This window comes from Odocoileus virginianus, chromosome 11 (assembly GCF_023699985.2).
Source record: "Odocoileus virginianus isolate 20LAN1187 ecotype Illinois chromosome 11, Ovbor_1.2, whole genome shotgun sequence".
In the NCBI taxonomy this organism is placed as follows: Eukaryota; Metazoa; Chordata; class Mammalia; order Artiodactyla; family Cervidae; genus Odocoileus; species Odocoileus virginianus.
The window spans coordinates 45,021,033-45,037,504 of NC_069684.1; the positions used below are offsets into that span (position 1 = coordinate 45,021,033).

Sequence of the window (16,472 nt, forward strand, 5' to 3'; positions counted from 1 at the left end):
ACAAAAGAAATGAAATCAAATGTAGATGGAGATGTATGTTCAATGTACATATCTACAGAGATTAAAAAAAATATGAATTTCCTTATCAAGTAAGGAGGATGAAATACTGCAAAAACAAGTAAATTTCTAAAGGAGAACTAGTGTTCAAATGAAGAAAGAAACATGAGGTTAATACATGAGCAACATTCTGGACAGGATGATTTTACTTACCATTCTTCATCACAATTCAGAGACATTACTTTTAGAATGACAAAAATAATATTACTAATGTGTGTCCTTACAAGAAGACAGATAACATTTTATAAAGAAAAGAATGAGTAAAGATAAGACATGTGGTTTGCTTGTAAGATGCAATCCAAGCAGCAGTGTGAAACAAGTAAGTTAAAAATAGAAAATTCAGTTGCCAGCCAATTAATTCCAAAAGAAAATTCATGTACATTTCTATACAGCAGAATATGCCCAACTGTCAAAAATCCTTAGAGGAAAGCTGAATTATAAATCTCAGATCACCAACAAGAGTTGGCATAAGCAAGTAACTCTGAAACACTGCTCCTCTGTTGCCTCAGAGACAAATAAGAAGGTATGAAAATAAATGCATCTCTGTATAAAATATGTGAAGGCATATAAATGAAAATGATAACTGAAATGTTTTAAATCTGTTATCAGATATTACAAATGCAAAAAAAAATTTAAGATTAAACTGCTTTGGTTTTCAGGAAGCAAAAGAACTATTATCAAGATGGTAAAGAGTGAATTCAAATAAAAACTATTTCCCTAAAGCTCAAAAAAGCATTCCTTTTAAAAACACACTGACAGAAAAATCATTTACAGATAATTTATTAGGAAAGAATACACAAGGGACAAGGTTGTTTATAATAATTTTCTAATTAAGTGAAGTATTTGGTCTCTTGAAACATTTTCCAAATATTAAATACTGATGGAATTCTTCTGGTGCTATAATCAGTTTCCTAGCAATACTCTGAATATGAAACAGTCATAAAACTGTTTGCTTTTAGATTATATAAGAACGTTACAGCAACATCTCTACAGTTCAATATGTGGCACAAGGTAGTGCTCGCGTGCTAAGTTGCTTCAGTCATGTCTGACTTTTTGTGATCCAAGAACTATAGCCCACCAGGCTCCTCCCCATGGGATTCTCCAGGCAAGAATACTACAGAGGGTTGCTATTCCCTTCTCTAGGGGATATTTCTGACACAGGAATCAAACTCAACGTCTCTTATGTCTCCTGCACTGGCAGGCGGGTTCTTTACTACTAGCGCCACCTGGTAAGTTCCAAATTAAGAATCATCTCTAGTGCAAAACACAACCAATGAGGATGGCAAAGAATCTGCCTGCAATGCAGGCGAACCTGGTTTGATTCCTGGGTTGGGAAGATCCCCTGGAGAAGGGATAGGCTACCCACTCCAGTATTCAGGGGCTTTCCTGGCGACTCACACGGTAAAGAATCCACCTGCAATGTGGGAGACTTGGGTTTGATTCCTGGGTTGTGAAAACCCCCTGGAGGAGGGCACAGAGCATTAAAGATATCAAGTTCCACTTCCAAAAAAAAAAAAAAAGTGAATATTACACAGACAGTAAACACAATATATAACAAAAACAATTTTTAACAGAAAAATTATCCTTGTCAAATCTACTTAGTTTTTCCTCACCACTGAAAATAAAAAAAGTTTATCAGAAAAACTCTATGCTATCAAAGCAGTAATTCTACACACTACCTAGAAGAAGATACACAAGATTCTTAATAACCTAAGTAATGTTTCAAAAACTTCTTTACTAAAGAGTTCATTTATTTTTTCCTCATTATTAAAATGTCCACTTGAATGTTTACTTTGAAGGCCTGTACCTTAAAATTACCATGAGAGTAAAATGCATTGGCTGCTCTATATATATTGATAAAATCACTGATGTTTTTATTTTTTCATACATTGGTTTATTTACTAATAATGTATTGTGCCTGATCAATTTCATATAGAACTATCCTTCCTATCTACCTGTCCTCATTCATTCATTTTGCCTTCCGCATCCTTATAGGTAACAGAGTAACACTGAGGACAAAAAGTGGCAGCTTCCTACTACACTACCTGAATACTCAAATAAATGATGTGACTGAACTATGGAGCAATAACTACAACAAGCTGGCCCAGGGGTATAGCATTTATCATCTAGTTGTCACTACTGATTCAAATGAATATGTTCTCAATTTTCCTCCCTTGAGAAGAAAAAACTTCAGTTATTTCTGACACACTTTTAACATGCTTTCACTTTGTAACACATTAAAAAGCAGAGGTCACCAACTGCACGTAACTATTTTTAAGGTTATTATTTCCTAAGTTATTCCTACTTAAAAACTGACCTTCCTTTAAAGATTAGAATCTGAGACTTCTATACGTTAACACCCAATCTATCCAGTAATCAGTTATCTAACAATGTCAAGTAGCACAACAGAGTAGAAAGACAGCATTCATGATCTGATGATTATAGCCAAACAGCCTGGTTTAGGAGAAAGCAGGAAGAAGATTTGAAATCAGGTAAGTCCCACCTCTATCAGTTCTTAATTCTCATTTTTCTCATTGTAAAATGAGAAAATAATACCCACTCGTAAGATTGTTGTGAAGATTCAGTGAGGTATGTATTAACTGAGATAGCATAAGTCACCCAGAAAAAGTCTGGAACAAAGTAGGCATACAAATAAATGTTTCTCTTACTTTTTCTCCCACAACTCTCCAACACAGCTAACTAGGGAAACAAGAAACTAAAACCAAACATCTAACTCTAAAAGACCCAAGACAGATATGACAATACCTATACCCTCTTATCTGTGATCTTTACCAGGAGGAAAGTCCCTCATTGAGAACCTTTTCTTTGACTATTTGCTCAGATTACTTGTGACAAATCTGGAGGATATGTAATAGCAAGGATTAAGGTCAGATATACTGTGCTAAGAAAACGAGTCAACTGGTCGAGATAAGTCAAAAAACAATCAAGAGCAGAAATGTGGCTCAAAAACACAGCAGTTCAGAACCATTCAGTAAACAGGCAAACAGTCTTACATACTTCAAGTCTCCCAAGGACACTACTGTAACATATAGTTCAATTACTGATATTCATAATGAGGCTTCTGAGTCATAAAGTAAACATTTTAATATAGTCACCCTTCTTTGCTTAAGAAAGGAAATGACATGAGTAGACAGAAATTAAGGGAATGTTTAAACTTAAAAAAAAAATTGCAGTTGTAAAAGTGAAGTTCGGTCATCTGGAAAATTCATTAGTAGAGGAAATCATTTTGCCAAAGATGATAAAACCAGGCCTACTATACTTGGGATTGTAGGCCCACTAGAGAAATTGAGAGTCTTCTAAATTAATACAGGAAAATAAAACAGCTTTCCTCTCTCAGTATTGGTAACAATCATTCTGAAATTTATGAATTTAACATTTATTTCTCTTCAAAACCTGTTTTATTTATACTAAAGTAAACTCAGTCATGTCTGACTCTTTGCGACCCCCATGGACTGTAGCCCTCCAGGCTCCACCACCCATGGAATTCTCCAGACAAGAATACTGGAGTGGGTAGCCATTCCTTTCTCCAGGGGACCCTCCCGACCCAGAGATTGAGCCTGGGTCTCCTGCATTGCTGGCAGGTTCCTTACCATTTCAGCCACAAGGGGAGCGCTAAATACTCTTAATGAGATTAATAATAAAACATTGGCATGAATAAAATATTATTAGAATAATTTCCATTCATACTAATACTTAATTATTAATCTTGACTAAGAGTATTTAATAAATCATCATGCTAGAATCAATTATGGTTATCTAAACCAGAAGAGCAATATCCTTAAGTTCTTAAGGCATTTTATGATTGTGTCACTTTCCAGGGAATCTCACGATACACATAATCTAGAAAAAAATGTTCCCTTCCTCCTTCTATACTAAATTACATGAAATATTAAGCTATTTCAAGATGCTTACAAAGACTGTAATTATGAACGCGAATTCTACTTAAGATATCCATCCAACCTAGTACGTTCAAGTACTTCAAATTACAAAGACTGGGAAACTCCTTTAATAAAAAGGAATTACAACTCTAAAGTTTTTAAATTTAGTTCAATTAGATTAAAAAATCAGTGTTAAAGAGCCAAAAATCTACTCTTTACAGTTGTATGCAATCTTTTCAAAATGTATGCAACACTTAGAGGCCTTTAACTTAAAAATAAGGTTTAAACCATATTAGCAGGTTGGAGAATACATCTGAAATAAATTGAGGACAAGTTCTCCTTTAATAGGACTCAAAATATTCACACTACTTCAGGAGAACTTTACTGCTCTAATATTTGCTTCCAGGGTTTTGGGGACTTTAAGGTAAATCGGTAGGAGATTCTGGATACACATGGACTCACAGAAAGGGACGTAAGTTACTAGGGAGTAGATACTTTAGTATCCTTTCTGGAATGCTCACCTTTCAAAATAAGTACTAAGATTTTTGGTGCTAAAGAAGACTCTTGAGAGTCCCTTGGACAGTAAAGAGATCAAACCAGGCAATTTTAAAGAAAATCAATCTTGAATATTCATTGGAAGGACTGATGATGAAGCTGAAACTCCAATACTTTGGCCACCTGATGCAGACAGCGAACTCACTGGAAAAGAAAGACCCTAATGCTCAGAAAGATTGAGGGCAGAAGGAGAAGAGGGTGACAGAAGATGAGATGGTTGGATGGCATCATTGACTCAGTGGGCTTGAGTTTGAGCAAACTCCGGGAGACAATGAAGGACAGGGGAGTCTGGCGTGCTGTAGTCCATGGGGTCACAGAGAGCTGGACACAACTTAGCAAGTAAAGGACAACAACTAAGATTTTACATTCTAAAAACTGGTAATGAAGAAGCAAATCACTTTGTTTTTACCAGAAAAGATTGCTTAGAGCACAAATAAACTAATCATTTATATTTCACAATTTTCAACACTTAAAAAAAAAACTTAATTTCACAATGACCAAATGAAATAGCATTTAATATACATTTTCAAACTTCACTCTACAATATGTGCTGGCATCATAAATTACATCAGACTTGTAAACTGTTTCCCTCATCCTATAGTAGTTTAAAAAACTACAAATGATGAATCTGAAACAATCACATCCTGATGCTAATGTATGAAAGTAAATGAGACTCTCATTAAAGCTTTTAATCAGCTGAATCTGACAGAGTGCTTTAAGCTTCTTAACAGAAGATGTAAATCACTAAATTCCTTCTAACTCAAAAATAATCCCACGATTATGAAGCAGCTTTTGTCATCTGGCAGAAAAGATACTCAATGAGAGAGGCTACACAAGCCGGTAATCATTTAAGAATTTAGTTCCATTCACATAGATGAAATTACTACTGGACACTTCACAGATTGAAATTCATTTTATTATGCTGAGGCATGAGGGACTGATTTTTATGTCAATTTGTTTTTGGGGTGTTTGTTTTAGTCTTTATACTCTACAAAGTATATTCTTTTGGAATGGTTTTGTGTGTGTGTGGGTGGGTGTGTAATGACTGCTGGAAATGTTAACTGTGGGTAACAGCATGGACTCTAAGTCAGGCCACCTGGGTTAGAATCCCAGCTACACTTTTTCTAGCTGAGTGACCTCGTGAATAAACTCACATCACTGTGCAATCACTTCCGTAACTATAAAATGGGAATGATAATAGTAACTACTTTCAGGTACAGCTATGAGGATTAAATGATTAAATATACATGGGGCACTCAGAACACTGTCTGCATAAAGTAAGCACCACTGAAGTATTATCTATTGTTAATAAATCATAGTTCTGTCTCCAGTACAAAAATTACAATTATACTTCACTGTGTTCCACAAGATATTTATTTCATATTTCAGAAGTTGTTTTGGGTAGAAGGATCTTTAACGGCTAGATAAACTCACCATCACAATTATTTTCAGAATCTGGGAACATTAAATTCTGCTGTGTTTCATTTAACTCCCTAATAATTAGTACATTTTTTTCTCACTCTTCTCTCTCTTCCTTCCTCTTTTTCTCCCTCCCTCTCTCCTTCTCCTAGGTGGCTCTAGTACACAAGATAATATAACACATGACCCTTGAAGTAAGAAATGTGCAGTTCATGCCATAGGACCCAGCAATCCCACTTCTGGGCATACACACCGAGGAAACCAGATCTGAAAGAGACACGTGCACCCCAATGTTCATCGCAGCACTGTTTAATAGCCAGGACATGGAAGCAACCTAGATGTCCATCAGCAGACGAATGGATGAGGAAGCTGTGGTACATATACACCATGGAATATTACTCAGCCATTAAAAAGAATTCATTTGAATCAGTTCTAATGAGATGGATGAAACTGGAGCCCATTACACAGAGTGAAGTAAGCCAGAAAGATAAAGACCATTACAGTATACTAACACATATATATGGAATTTAGAAAGATGGTAACGATAACCCTATATGCAAAACAGAAAAAGAGACACAGATGTATAGAACAGACTTGTGGACTCTGTGGGAGAAGGCGAGGGTGGGATGTTTCAAGAGAACAGCATCGAAACATGTATATTATCTAGGGTGAAACAGATCACCAGCCCAGGTTGGATGCATGAGACAAGTGCTTGGGCCTGGTGCACTGGGAAGACCCAGAGGGATCGGGTTGAGAGGGAGGTGGGAGGGGGGATCGGGATGGGGAATACACGTAAATCCATGGCTAATTCATTTCAATGTATGACAAAAACCACTACAATACTGTAAAGTAATTAGCCTCCAACTAATAAAAATAAATGAAAAAAAAAAAAAAAAGAAATGTGTAGTTCAGATAAGGGATACACACAAAATACTAAATAAAAGGGTTACAATACACATACACAGACATATCCTTTAGAATTTTATACTACTGGATTTATGTGTATGTACTCCTATGGGAGAAGAGAAGGCAGGAGTTAGTCTAATTTTGTGGGAATGCACTCGGAGAGCACTAAACAACTGTAGTGGGATACAAGGCTAAGCAAAGTGGATACAGCTAGAAACTTTGACATAAAATCTGTGCGAAAATATAAAATCTTCACATAAAGTCTTTGTTAAGCAAAGATATTAAAGAACAGCTTAGATTTATTGTACAAATTCATCTGTAGAAAGGTTGAAACTGGAAATAGTTCAGTTATGATTCAATGGGAAAAAAAAGCACAACAGAAGTAAGCAATGTACACAAAAATTTCAAATAAAGTAGACATTCTTGACTGTCTTCCGAAATCCATTTACTATTCCTCCCTCCTAAAAGAACTTCAACATTCCCAGGTATCTGCTCGTCCCTGATACAGCTCATGTGCCTTAAGGGAAAATTAACCCCACATTCAGCTTAAGTATGGGTAAGAATGGCGTAAGGGTAATCTCATAACCCTTGCCAGGGATTGGTTCAGAAATAAGCACGTGATCTACTCCTGAACCCATGAGGTCAATGAAACGACAGATGTGTTAAAAACTTTGGGGAAAGTTTCCAGGGGGTCTTTTAGAAGCAACCTTTGCTATTTCCAACTGGATGTGATCAAAGTAGCATGCACCCCAACTGCTACTGGCAAAGAGCCTTTGAGTATTAGAGGAAACTTCCTTAGTATGCAACCACTGAACAGAAGGGCTGAGAGTCCGAGAGAAAACACTAGCTGATGATGCCATTGAGATGCTGCATTAACCAATTCTAAAGCGGTTCCTTATTTAAGCTGGTACATTTCCTTCCTGTTTAGTATCAGGTGGCATTTCTGTTACTTGCATCTGAAGGTATGCTAAATAATATTAAGCTTCTGAGCTTGAACATGAAGAAAAAGTTATGTTGGCCACAGAAATAAGAAAATTGAGATGGGACTTTATTTGCAAAGTTGACAACTTTAGTTTGGGGCACTTTAAGAGCAAGTTGATAAGGCCAGCTTTCTTAGACCTGTATCCTGGTAAAATCAGAGTATATTTATGAATAAGAACCAGTGTCCTTATTCTCTGGCTAAGAAAAATGTCTTATCTTGTAGAATTATGGTGAAAGGTAGAAAGTTGACGGGAGTGCGGATGGAATCTATCCTTGACTCAGAGTCACAGTTGGCTTTACACACTGCTCCCTGGTGCCTGTATTTAATTTCTCCAGTTTTGATCCTTATCTGCCATTATCAAGGAAACCGGCTGCTCCATCCACCAGTGTTGATGTCCATGTCAAGTCCTTATGTAAGAGGCAACTGATACCTCCATTTATTTCCTGGAAATCTTGATTTTCTGGCTTTTGACTTAGTTCATTACTAAATTTCTCCAGCAACACAAGAATATGTTCTTTGACTATTAATCTGAGAATGTGATTCAGAATTATTTCTTCATTCTGGCTGCTTAACAGCTAATCTTGTTGCTATCACACCCCCAAAAATTAGATACACTGAGATTTTAAAGAAGTTTTAACTTCATACATTTTGAACACAATAAAAATTTTTTGTTTAAAAATACGATTATATGCTTGTGAATCTAGGGAAAACACACAAAGTTAGTTTGCATTTACTGTTTTGGTCTAATTAAAACATTTTAATAATTATTTCAAAATGGCCAACCATATTATTAAACTATATCAATTAAATAATAGGAGATACCACTTTTAAGAACAGATAGATTTTTTGCTTTGATAGTAAGTTCTTCCTAAAAACCATTTAATGTCATAGTCTGAGATTTTTTTACCTGATGTTCCAGTTTCGTGATTTTTCTCTTCGGCTTTGCCATTTGACTTGAAAGGTCTTTGTTCATCCGCCTCATCATCCCCCCACCATGAAGGCTGCCCATATAACGGAGTACCACGGGGCATGGCAGAAGTATCTGTAAAGAAGTGGGGAAAATCTGTCTAAAGCACATGAAACAGGAAAAAAAACAAACAAACATGCTTTTGGAGAATGCTAGAATTGCTCAGTTGACTTAATGAAAAAACAAAGTACAGTTGACCCCTGAACAATGCAGAGTTTAGGAGCCTCCACCCTCTCTGCAGTTGAAAATTCAAGCATAGTATAACTTATAGTCAGCCTGCTCCCCTGGTGGCTCAGATGGTAGAGAATCTGCCTGCAATGGGGGAGACCCAGGTTTGATCCCTGGGTCGGGAAGATCCCCTGGAGAAGGAACTGGCAACCCACCCCAATATTCCTGCCTGAAGAATCCCATGGACAGAGGAGCCTGGTGGGCTAGAGTCCATGGGTCACAAAGAGCAGAACACGTATTCAACAACTTTCACTTCCGAATCCACAGTTCCTGTGTGTTAGTCACTCAGTAATGTCCAACTCTTTGCGAGTTGTCCAATCTCCCCCATTGCAGGCAGATTCTTTACCATCTGAGCCATGAGAGAAGCAGTTCTGCATTCACAGATTCAACTAATGTGAATTGCATAGTGTTGTAGTATTAACTATTGAAAAAAAACCTGCATTTTTTTTTTTAATATGGTGCTGCTCAACATGGAGAAGGCAATGGCAACCCACTCCAGTACCCTTGCCTTGAAAATCCCACAGACGGAGGAGCCTGGTAGGCTGCAGTCCATGGGGTTGCAAAGAGTCGGACATGACTGAGCGACTTCACTTTCACTTTTCACTTTCATGCATTGGAGAAGGAAATGGTAACCCACTCTAGTGTTCTTGCCTGGAGAATCCCGGGGACAGGGGAGCCTGGTGGGCTGCCGTCTATGGGGTCGCAAAGAGTCGGACACGACTGAAGTGACTTAGCAGTACCAGCAGCAGCAGCTGCTCAACAGTTCAAATCAGTGCTGTTCAAGGGTTAACTGCACAGTCTAGATAGCAGAAAATACTCTAAGTTGAATAGTACTTGTGGATCTCATTCAATATTGAACATGAGGAACAAATTTTGCACTGGCTAATATCCAAGTAATATAAACTGCTATAGTCCAACAGCTTTTAGTCAAAGTGCAACTTGTTCGCTGGTATATAGAAATGGCTCATAAGTCTAAACATAAAAGACAAAACTAAATTTTGGTTTAAGTGGCTGTTTTAAAAAATTTGAAAGCCTAAGGACACTGCACAGTAAATTTAAACTAGTTGTTAACTGGACTAATAAGCTTATATTTGAGCAATTTGGTAATTTCTAGAAGTTTTAAAAATTGTTTTTGTATGACTGGGATTATGTATATAAAATATTCTTTAAGCTCCTACTGTAATATGATACATATCATAATAATTATGATAATGTAGCCATTATTGGACATTTCCTTTTCATTCATTTCAGTTATAATCTAGGCGGAAAAAAGCAGACAAATATGAAATAATAAAAATTTAAAAAAAGAAATAATAAAAATACTATAAGGCAAATTATATTTACTTTCCTCAAATGAACGTACTAAACACACCTACATACAACTGCCATATAATTATGTTCTATACTGCTTCCTAAGAAGCACGGGCTGCATTAAAGCCCACTCTGAAATTGTCATTGTCATTCACTATTTTTATAAGGACATGGACAACTTTCTGAGAACAAAGCATGCAATTTCTTCATAATCAAGAATAAACATGATATTTTCAAAGAGGTTAACTTACCAACAACTTTCTCCTCAGATTTTAGTGCTTCTGTAGGTTTGTGCTGCACTTCTGTTGCAGAATCTGCTACCTTTGAGTCTATGCTTTTGGCACATGCAGATTTTGATAATTCTGATTCTGAAGATTTTTGGGACAACTGAAGCTGAATGGTAAATTTCTCATGCTACAAAACATTTTAAAATGGAAGTGAAATATCCATGAGTGAAATCAACCCTAGTAAATGGCAGGTTCACAAAAGAAATAAGTAAAACTGTTTACCTTGAGAGCTTCTTCAGGGACCCTCATTTCTCCTCGTACTACAGTGAAAAGATTTGTATGTAAACAGGGCTAAGGAAGAATATAATTTCAAAACTCTGATAAGCTTAAAACAATCAAAGATAATACAGAAATTGTCCTATTTTCAAGAAGTAATTATAAGAAAATGACCATATTTCCCTTAAGAGTTAAATGTTAAAAAAAAAGTTAAATGTTAAATTATGTTCACACATATAAAAATTTTTTAGTACTAAATAAAATCTTAAAAAGTCTAGCAAGTAATTCCAAACTTAGATAATAATCACGGCCTTCAAGAAGCAAACAACTACGTGATTAACCTAAGCACAAAAGACATTTTCAGTTCTCACTAACAGTAATATGACCACAAAGAAGAAAAGCACCTGGATCAAATTATATTGATAGCTAATCACAAAAATCTAAAAAGAAGTGTCATCAGTGATTACCCAACAGTAAATCCTGAAGAAATTCAATTATTCCTACTTCCCAAGCACTGATAAAAATGAAATCCATCTTGAAAATGCAAAAAAAATGCTATAATTAGGGTCTTTAAGCAACTACAACCACTCCTTTCCCCCATGAATTGCAATCAGGGTCAAATTACATTATCAAACAACTGATTCTATACAGATTAGAACCAAGTGCTAAATATAATGAATGCTTTCATTATTATGCCAAAAAGAACAATGCCTCTGTATGTTAAAAAGATCTTTCACTAAACAACAGAGGTCACATTTCTCACCATTACTTAACCCCTTAATGAAAGGACTTTCATAACCACATAGTAAATTCTAGTCTTCTTTATCAGTTCAGAGCACCCATGACTTCGAGGGTAAAAAGCTATAATTATCATGACCACTTGGGAGAAAAATAGACTTTCCATGTATAACAAGCAGTAAACTTGTTTACAAGTATTTGTTCCATAGTTCCACTCATCAAAATAATAAAAACTCAGAATTTTCCAGAATTGTAAAGCGCTTTGGGAATATCCTATTCAATTCCATTAACCCACCTTCCCATTCTATCCATGTGGAACTTGAGGACTAGAGAGGCAGAACCCAAGATAATAATCTAGTCAACTGAATACTAGTCCAGGACTTTCTTATCACTTTACATTGCTTTCAGTAACTGTGAAATAATAAAAAATTTCCTTTTTTATTATGTATATATGCTGATACACATTTGCTGGTATTTAGTAAACTTTTGTTTTACTCCCAAAAAACTCATTAACAGCTGCAGAAGATTCACTGCATTCCTACATTTACAGTGGAAAACACCATCTTAAAAATACTGAAAGTCATTTCTATTTTTCAATGGGAAACAAATGATTTTAGCCTGCTGTGAGTGCTTTCTGCTGCTTCAAGTTTCTCCTGGGAGTGCCCCAGCCTATTCCTCAAAGTTAGTCTAGGGCATCCTCTTAAATGTAGACTTCTTTAGGATCAAGGAAAACTTATAAAGAGGGTATAACTCAGATTCACATACTTTGCCTTACCAAAAAGCTCCTGGGGGGGGAGACCAAAGAATTCAAGATTCCTCTTGTTCAGGTCGTGAATTTGCCTGAGAGTTCCAGTGTGACTATGAGATTTTCGAGCCTGCTCTGACTCCAGCTTTCGCCTTCAAAGCTACCATCTTGCTGGTGGTACAGACGGTACAGACCCAGGTAACTGTTTTTAGCTTGCTTAACTCAGGAAAATGACAACCTAAGGTACAATTACTTATGATGTCAAGTTATAAAACACACAATACAGTCATGTTAACTACAGCTGTATGTCAATGATATCTCAAAAAATTTCAGAAAAAGTTACATGCTTACTTAAACCTTGTTTACTAAAAATCACTTAATATTTACAAATTATTTTCACACTTCTTTGAATAAGAAACAACTGAAAAACAGAAAAAAATATGTGAAACAATGGTTTGCAAAGACAATCAATACCAGGTAACAAAAGACAGTGATTCTTGAGTGAAGAGGAACAAATCAAGGGGAGTGCAATCACTGCCCTAACTCAGGATCTTTAGAAAGCTTCCAAGTCACACTGGGGGGAGGGGTAAGCAAGGCTGAACCTGGCAGACTCTAAGCTGAGAAGAAAAGGGGTTGAGAGTCTGGGCAGACCAAGATGACTACAGTTCAGAAAGCTGCACAGAAAAAGTATTCCAGAGATTGTTACAGGGGCTGGCTAAAGCATTCAGCTGAGTACTGATCAGCACATTAATTTGAGAAAACTTATACCTATGGCTGGGACAAGAACCACCTTAAAGTATTCAAGGTAATAGTGCCCCTTATCAGAGAGAGCCAGGAATAGTGTCTAATTACAAGAGCCAAGCTGGAAAACCTCATGTATAATGGGCCACTGGATAAAGCAGGGGTTGGCAAACTTTATCTATTGAGGGCCAGACAGTAAACTTTCTAGGTTTTAGAAGCCATATGATTTCAGTTTCAACTACTCAACTTTGCTATGACAGTGCAAAAGCAGCTAAAGAAAGATGTAAATGAGTGGATATGCCTGTGTACAAATAAAATTTTATTTACAAACACAGGCTGTGAGTCAGGTTTACCAGTGGTCTTGCTGACCCCTAAAGCAGAGTACACAGAAAGGTCGTGCTTCTGTAACCGGGAATTAATTAGCCCCAGACTAATCTTAGAAGTTCAAAAAATTTTAGAAAAGCAGATTCAACATGATAAAACTATTTCAAAGTAACCTGTGTTCCAGAACAAAGCTCAAAAATATTTATAGGAATCCAGAAGTATGCATACAATATTCAACAAGGTAGAAAAATTCACAATGTCTGTCATTCAGTCAAAACAATGAATGTAAAAATCAATCAAAACTGACTCAGAGCTGACACAAATGTCAACAAACATTCTAACACAGTTAATATCACTGTATTCCATATGTTTAAAAAATATGTAAAGACATCAAAGATATAAAAGAGAAAATCCAAATTTTAGAGCTGAAAACTATACTGGATAGGGAAACTGCATGTTAGACACAGCCAAAGAAAAGTTTAGTAAACCTGAAGACTGCAACAATAATAACAACCCAAAGTGAAACACAAAGAGAACAGACACTCATTAAAAAAATAATAAATAGAGCCTCAGTAAGCTAGGAGGTGACGTCAAGTAGCTTAATATACATTTAAATGAAGTCCTTAGGAAAAAAGTGGGGAAAACAGAAAAAAGAATTAAAAAAAATAATGGTTGAATTTTTTTCTAAATCTGATTAAAAGTAAAAACCCACAGATTCAACATACTCAAAAAACCCCAAGCACAAGAGACATGAAGAAAACTGTACAAAGGCACATTAAAATCAAACTGCTCAAAACCAGGGGAAAAGGGAACCAATGCAAGTGAGAACAACAAATTTAAACTACTTAAAAGAAATGTCATCTAGAATTCTATGTCCAGCAATGATAACTTCTAATAACTAAGGTGAAATGCTTTTCCAGACACACGAAAGCTGAAAGAATTCATCATCAGCAGAGCTGTACTATAAGAAATAGTAAAAGAAGTTCTTTACACAATAAGAAAATGAAACGAGATGAAAATGTGGATCAATATAAAAAAGGATGAGCACAAGAAATGGTAATTACAGTGGTTCAAGATATGAATATAATGGCCATAAAAATCTATTTTTCTTATTATTTAAACCTCTTTAAAAGATAACTGATGCTTTACTGATATCAATGTAAAATGTAATTTGTAATATATATAGAAATAAAATGTATGACAATCACAGCACAAAGATCAGGACAGAAAAAATGAAAGTATACTACTGTAACATTCTTATACTGTATGTGAAGTAGTATAATGTCATTTGAAGACACAGCTTAAAAGTAAAGATAAAATTATAAAATCTTAACCACTAATTTTTTAAAAAAGGGTTAAGAGTATAATATAACAAAGATGACAAAATGAAATCATAAAAAAGCTCAATAATCCAAAATAAGTTAGGAGAAAAAGAGAAAAAACTGATGGGGCAAATAGAGCACAAATATCAATATGATAGATTTAATAACCACATCATTAAATGTAAATGCTCTAAATCCCCAGATGAAGGCAGAAAGGATCAAACTGAATAAAAACTAAGACCAACTATGTGTTGCCTACTTCAAATGTAAAGACAATAATAAGTCAAAAGTAAAAGAATGCAAGTGATATACCACGCTAACACCGAACAAAACTAATGTCCAGACAAACCAGATTTCAGCACAAAAAATGTTATCACAGATAAAGCAGAGCATTTTATAACTATAAAGGGGATCAATTCATCAAGACACAACAATTCTAAATGTTTACACTTCTAATAACAGTGTTTCAAATTACATGAAGCCAAAACTTCTGCAAGGAGAAACAAACCCAATGAGATTCTAAAATTTTGATAGTACGTTCTCAGTAACTGATAGAACAACTAGACAACAAATCAGTAAAATACAGAAGATGTGAACAACACTACAACCTAATTTGACCTAATAGAATACTCCAACCAAAAACGGCAGAATGCACATTCTTTTCAAGTACACAGAGCATATTTACCAAGATAGAGTAGATATACCATGCGTGACAGGACAGGATTTGAAAAATGAAGTACGTTTCTGACCACTATGGGTAAACTGGAAATTAGTACAGAAAGTCCCTTGGAAAAATTCCAAACGTTTGGAAACTAAGTAACAAAGACAGCTCAGAGATGAGAAGAGAAACCAGAAAGCCCTTACTGGTAAGGCGGCACAGGCGCCCTTCACTGCACTTCCCTTTACTGTGCTCTGCAGACGGTCTCCTACAAACCCAAGGTCTGCGGCAACCCTGCACCCAGCAAGTCTGTCACAGCCAGTTTTCCAGTGGCATTCGCTCACTTTGTGTCGACGTATGGTAATTCCCACATTTCAAGCGTTTCCATTAGTTTTGTATTTGTTGTGGGGATCTGTGATCAGCGATCCTTTTAAAAAGTTATTTTTGCCTGTGCCAGGTCTTGGCTGCAGCATGTGGGATCTTTTGTTGTGTTCTGTCGGTTTGTGGCACATGGGCTCTCTATCGAGGGGCCCAAAATCAGTAGCTGTGGCGCAAGGTTCCCAGCCAGGGATCGAATCTGAGTCCCCTGCACTGGAAGGTGAACTCTTAACCACTGGGCCACCAGGAAGTCCTTGATCAGTGATCTTTGATGTTACTATTGTAATCATTCTGGGTCACCATGAACTTCACCCATATGGGTCGGTGAACTTAACTGATAGATGTTGTGCACGTTCTGACTGGCCCACCAAATGGCCATTCTTTCTCTCTCCCTGCTCTGGCCTACCTATTCCCTAAGACACGACGACGTTAATGTTAAGCTGATTAATAACCCCACAACAGCCTCTAAACATTTAAGTGAAATGAGGAGTCACACATCTTGTACTTTAAGTTAAAGGCTAGAAATGACTAAACTTAGTGAGGAAGGCGTGTCAAAAGCCAAGAGAGCAAAATAATTTTGGTGTTAAAAAAAAAGAGAGAGAGAGATGGAGGGACATTTGAGAAAAAAAAAAAAAAAGCCGAGACGGGACCAAAGCTAGGCCTCATGTGACAGCCAAATGGTGAATGGAAAGAAAAAGTTCTTGAGGGAAATTAAAAGTGCTATTTTAGTGACACATGC

The 16,472-nt window shown here is 36.2% G+C and overlaps 1 protein-coding gene across 12 annotated transcripts in view; it reads right to left on the minus strand.

The window, feature by feature from the left end:
• CEP170 (centrosomal protein 170) overlaps positions 1-16,472 on the minus strand; it is a 127,472-nt gene that overhangs the window by 57,433 nt on the left and 53,567 nt on the right. For all 12 annotated transcript variants that reach the window (XM_070474373.1, XM_070474372.1, XM_070474371.1 and 9 more), the window contains exons 5-7: positions 10,834-10,889; positions 10,576-10,738; positions 8,726-8,860 (exon numbers count right to left, since the gene is read on the minus strand). In XM_070474373.1, the coding sequence (XP_070330474.1) occupies positions 8,726-8,860; positions 10,576-10,738; positions 10,834-10,889 (354 nt within the window). The remainder of the gene's footprint in view (positions 1-8,725; positions 8,861-10,575; positions 10,739-10,833; positions 10,890-16,472) is intronic.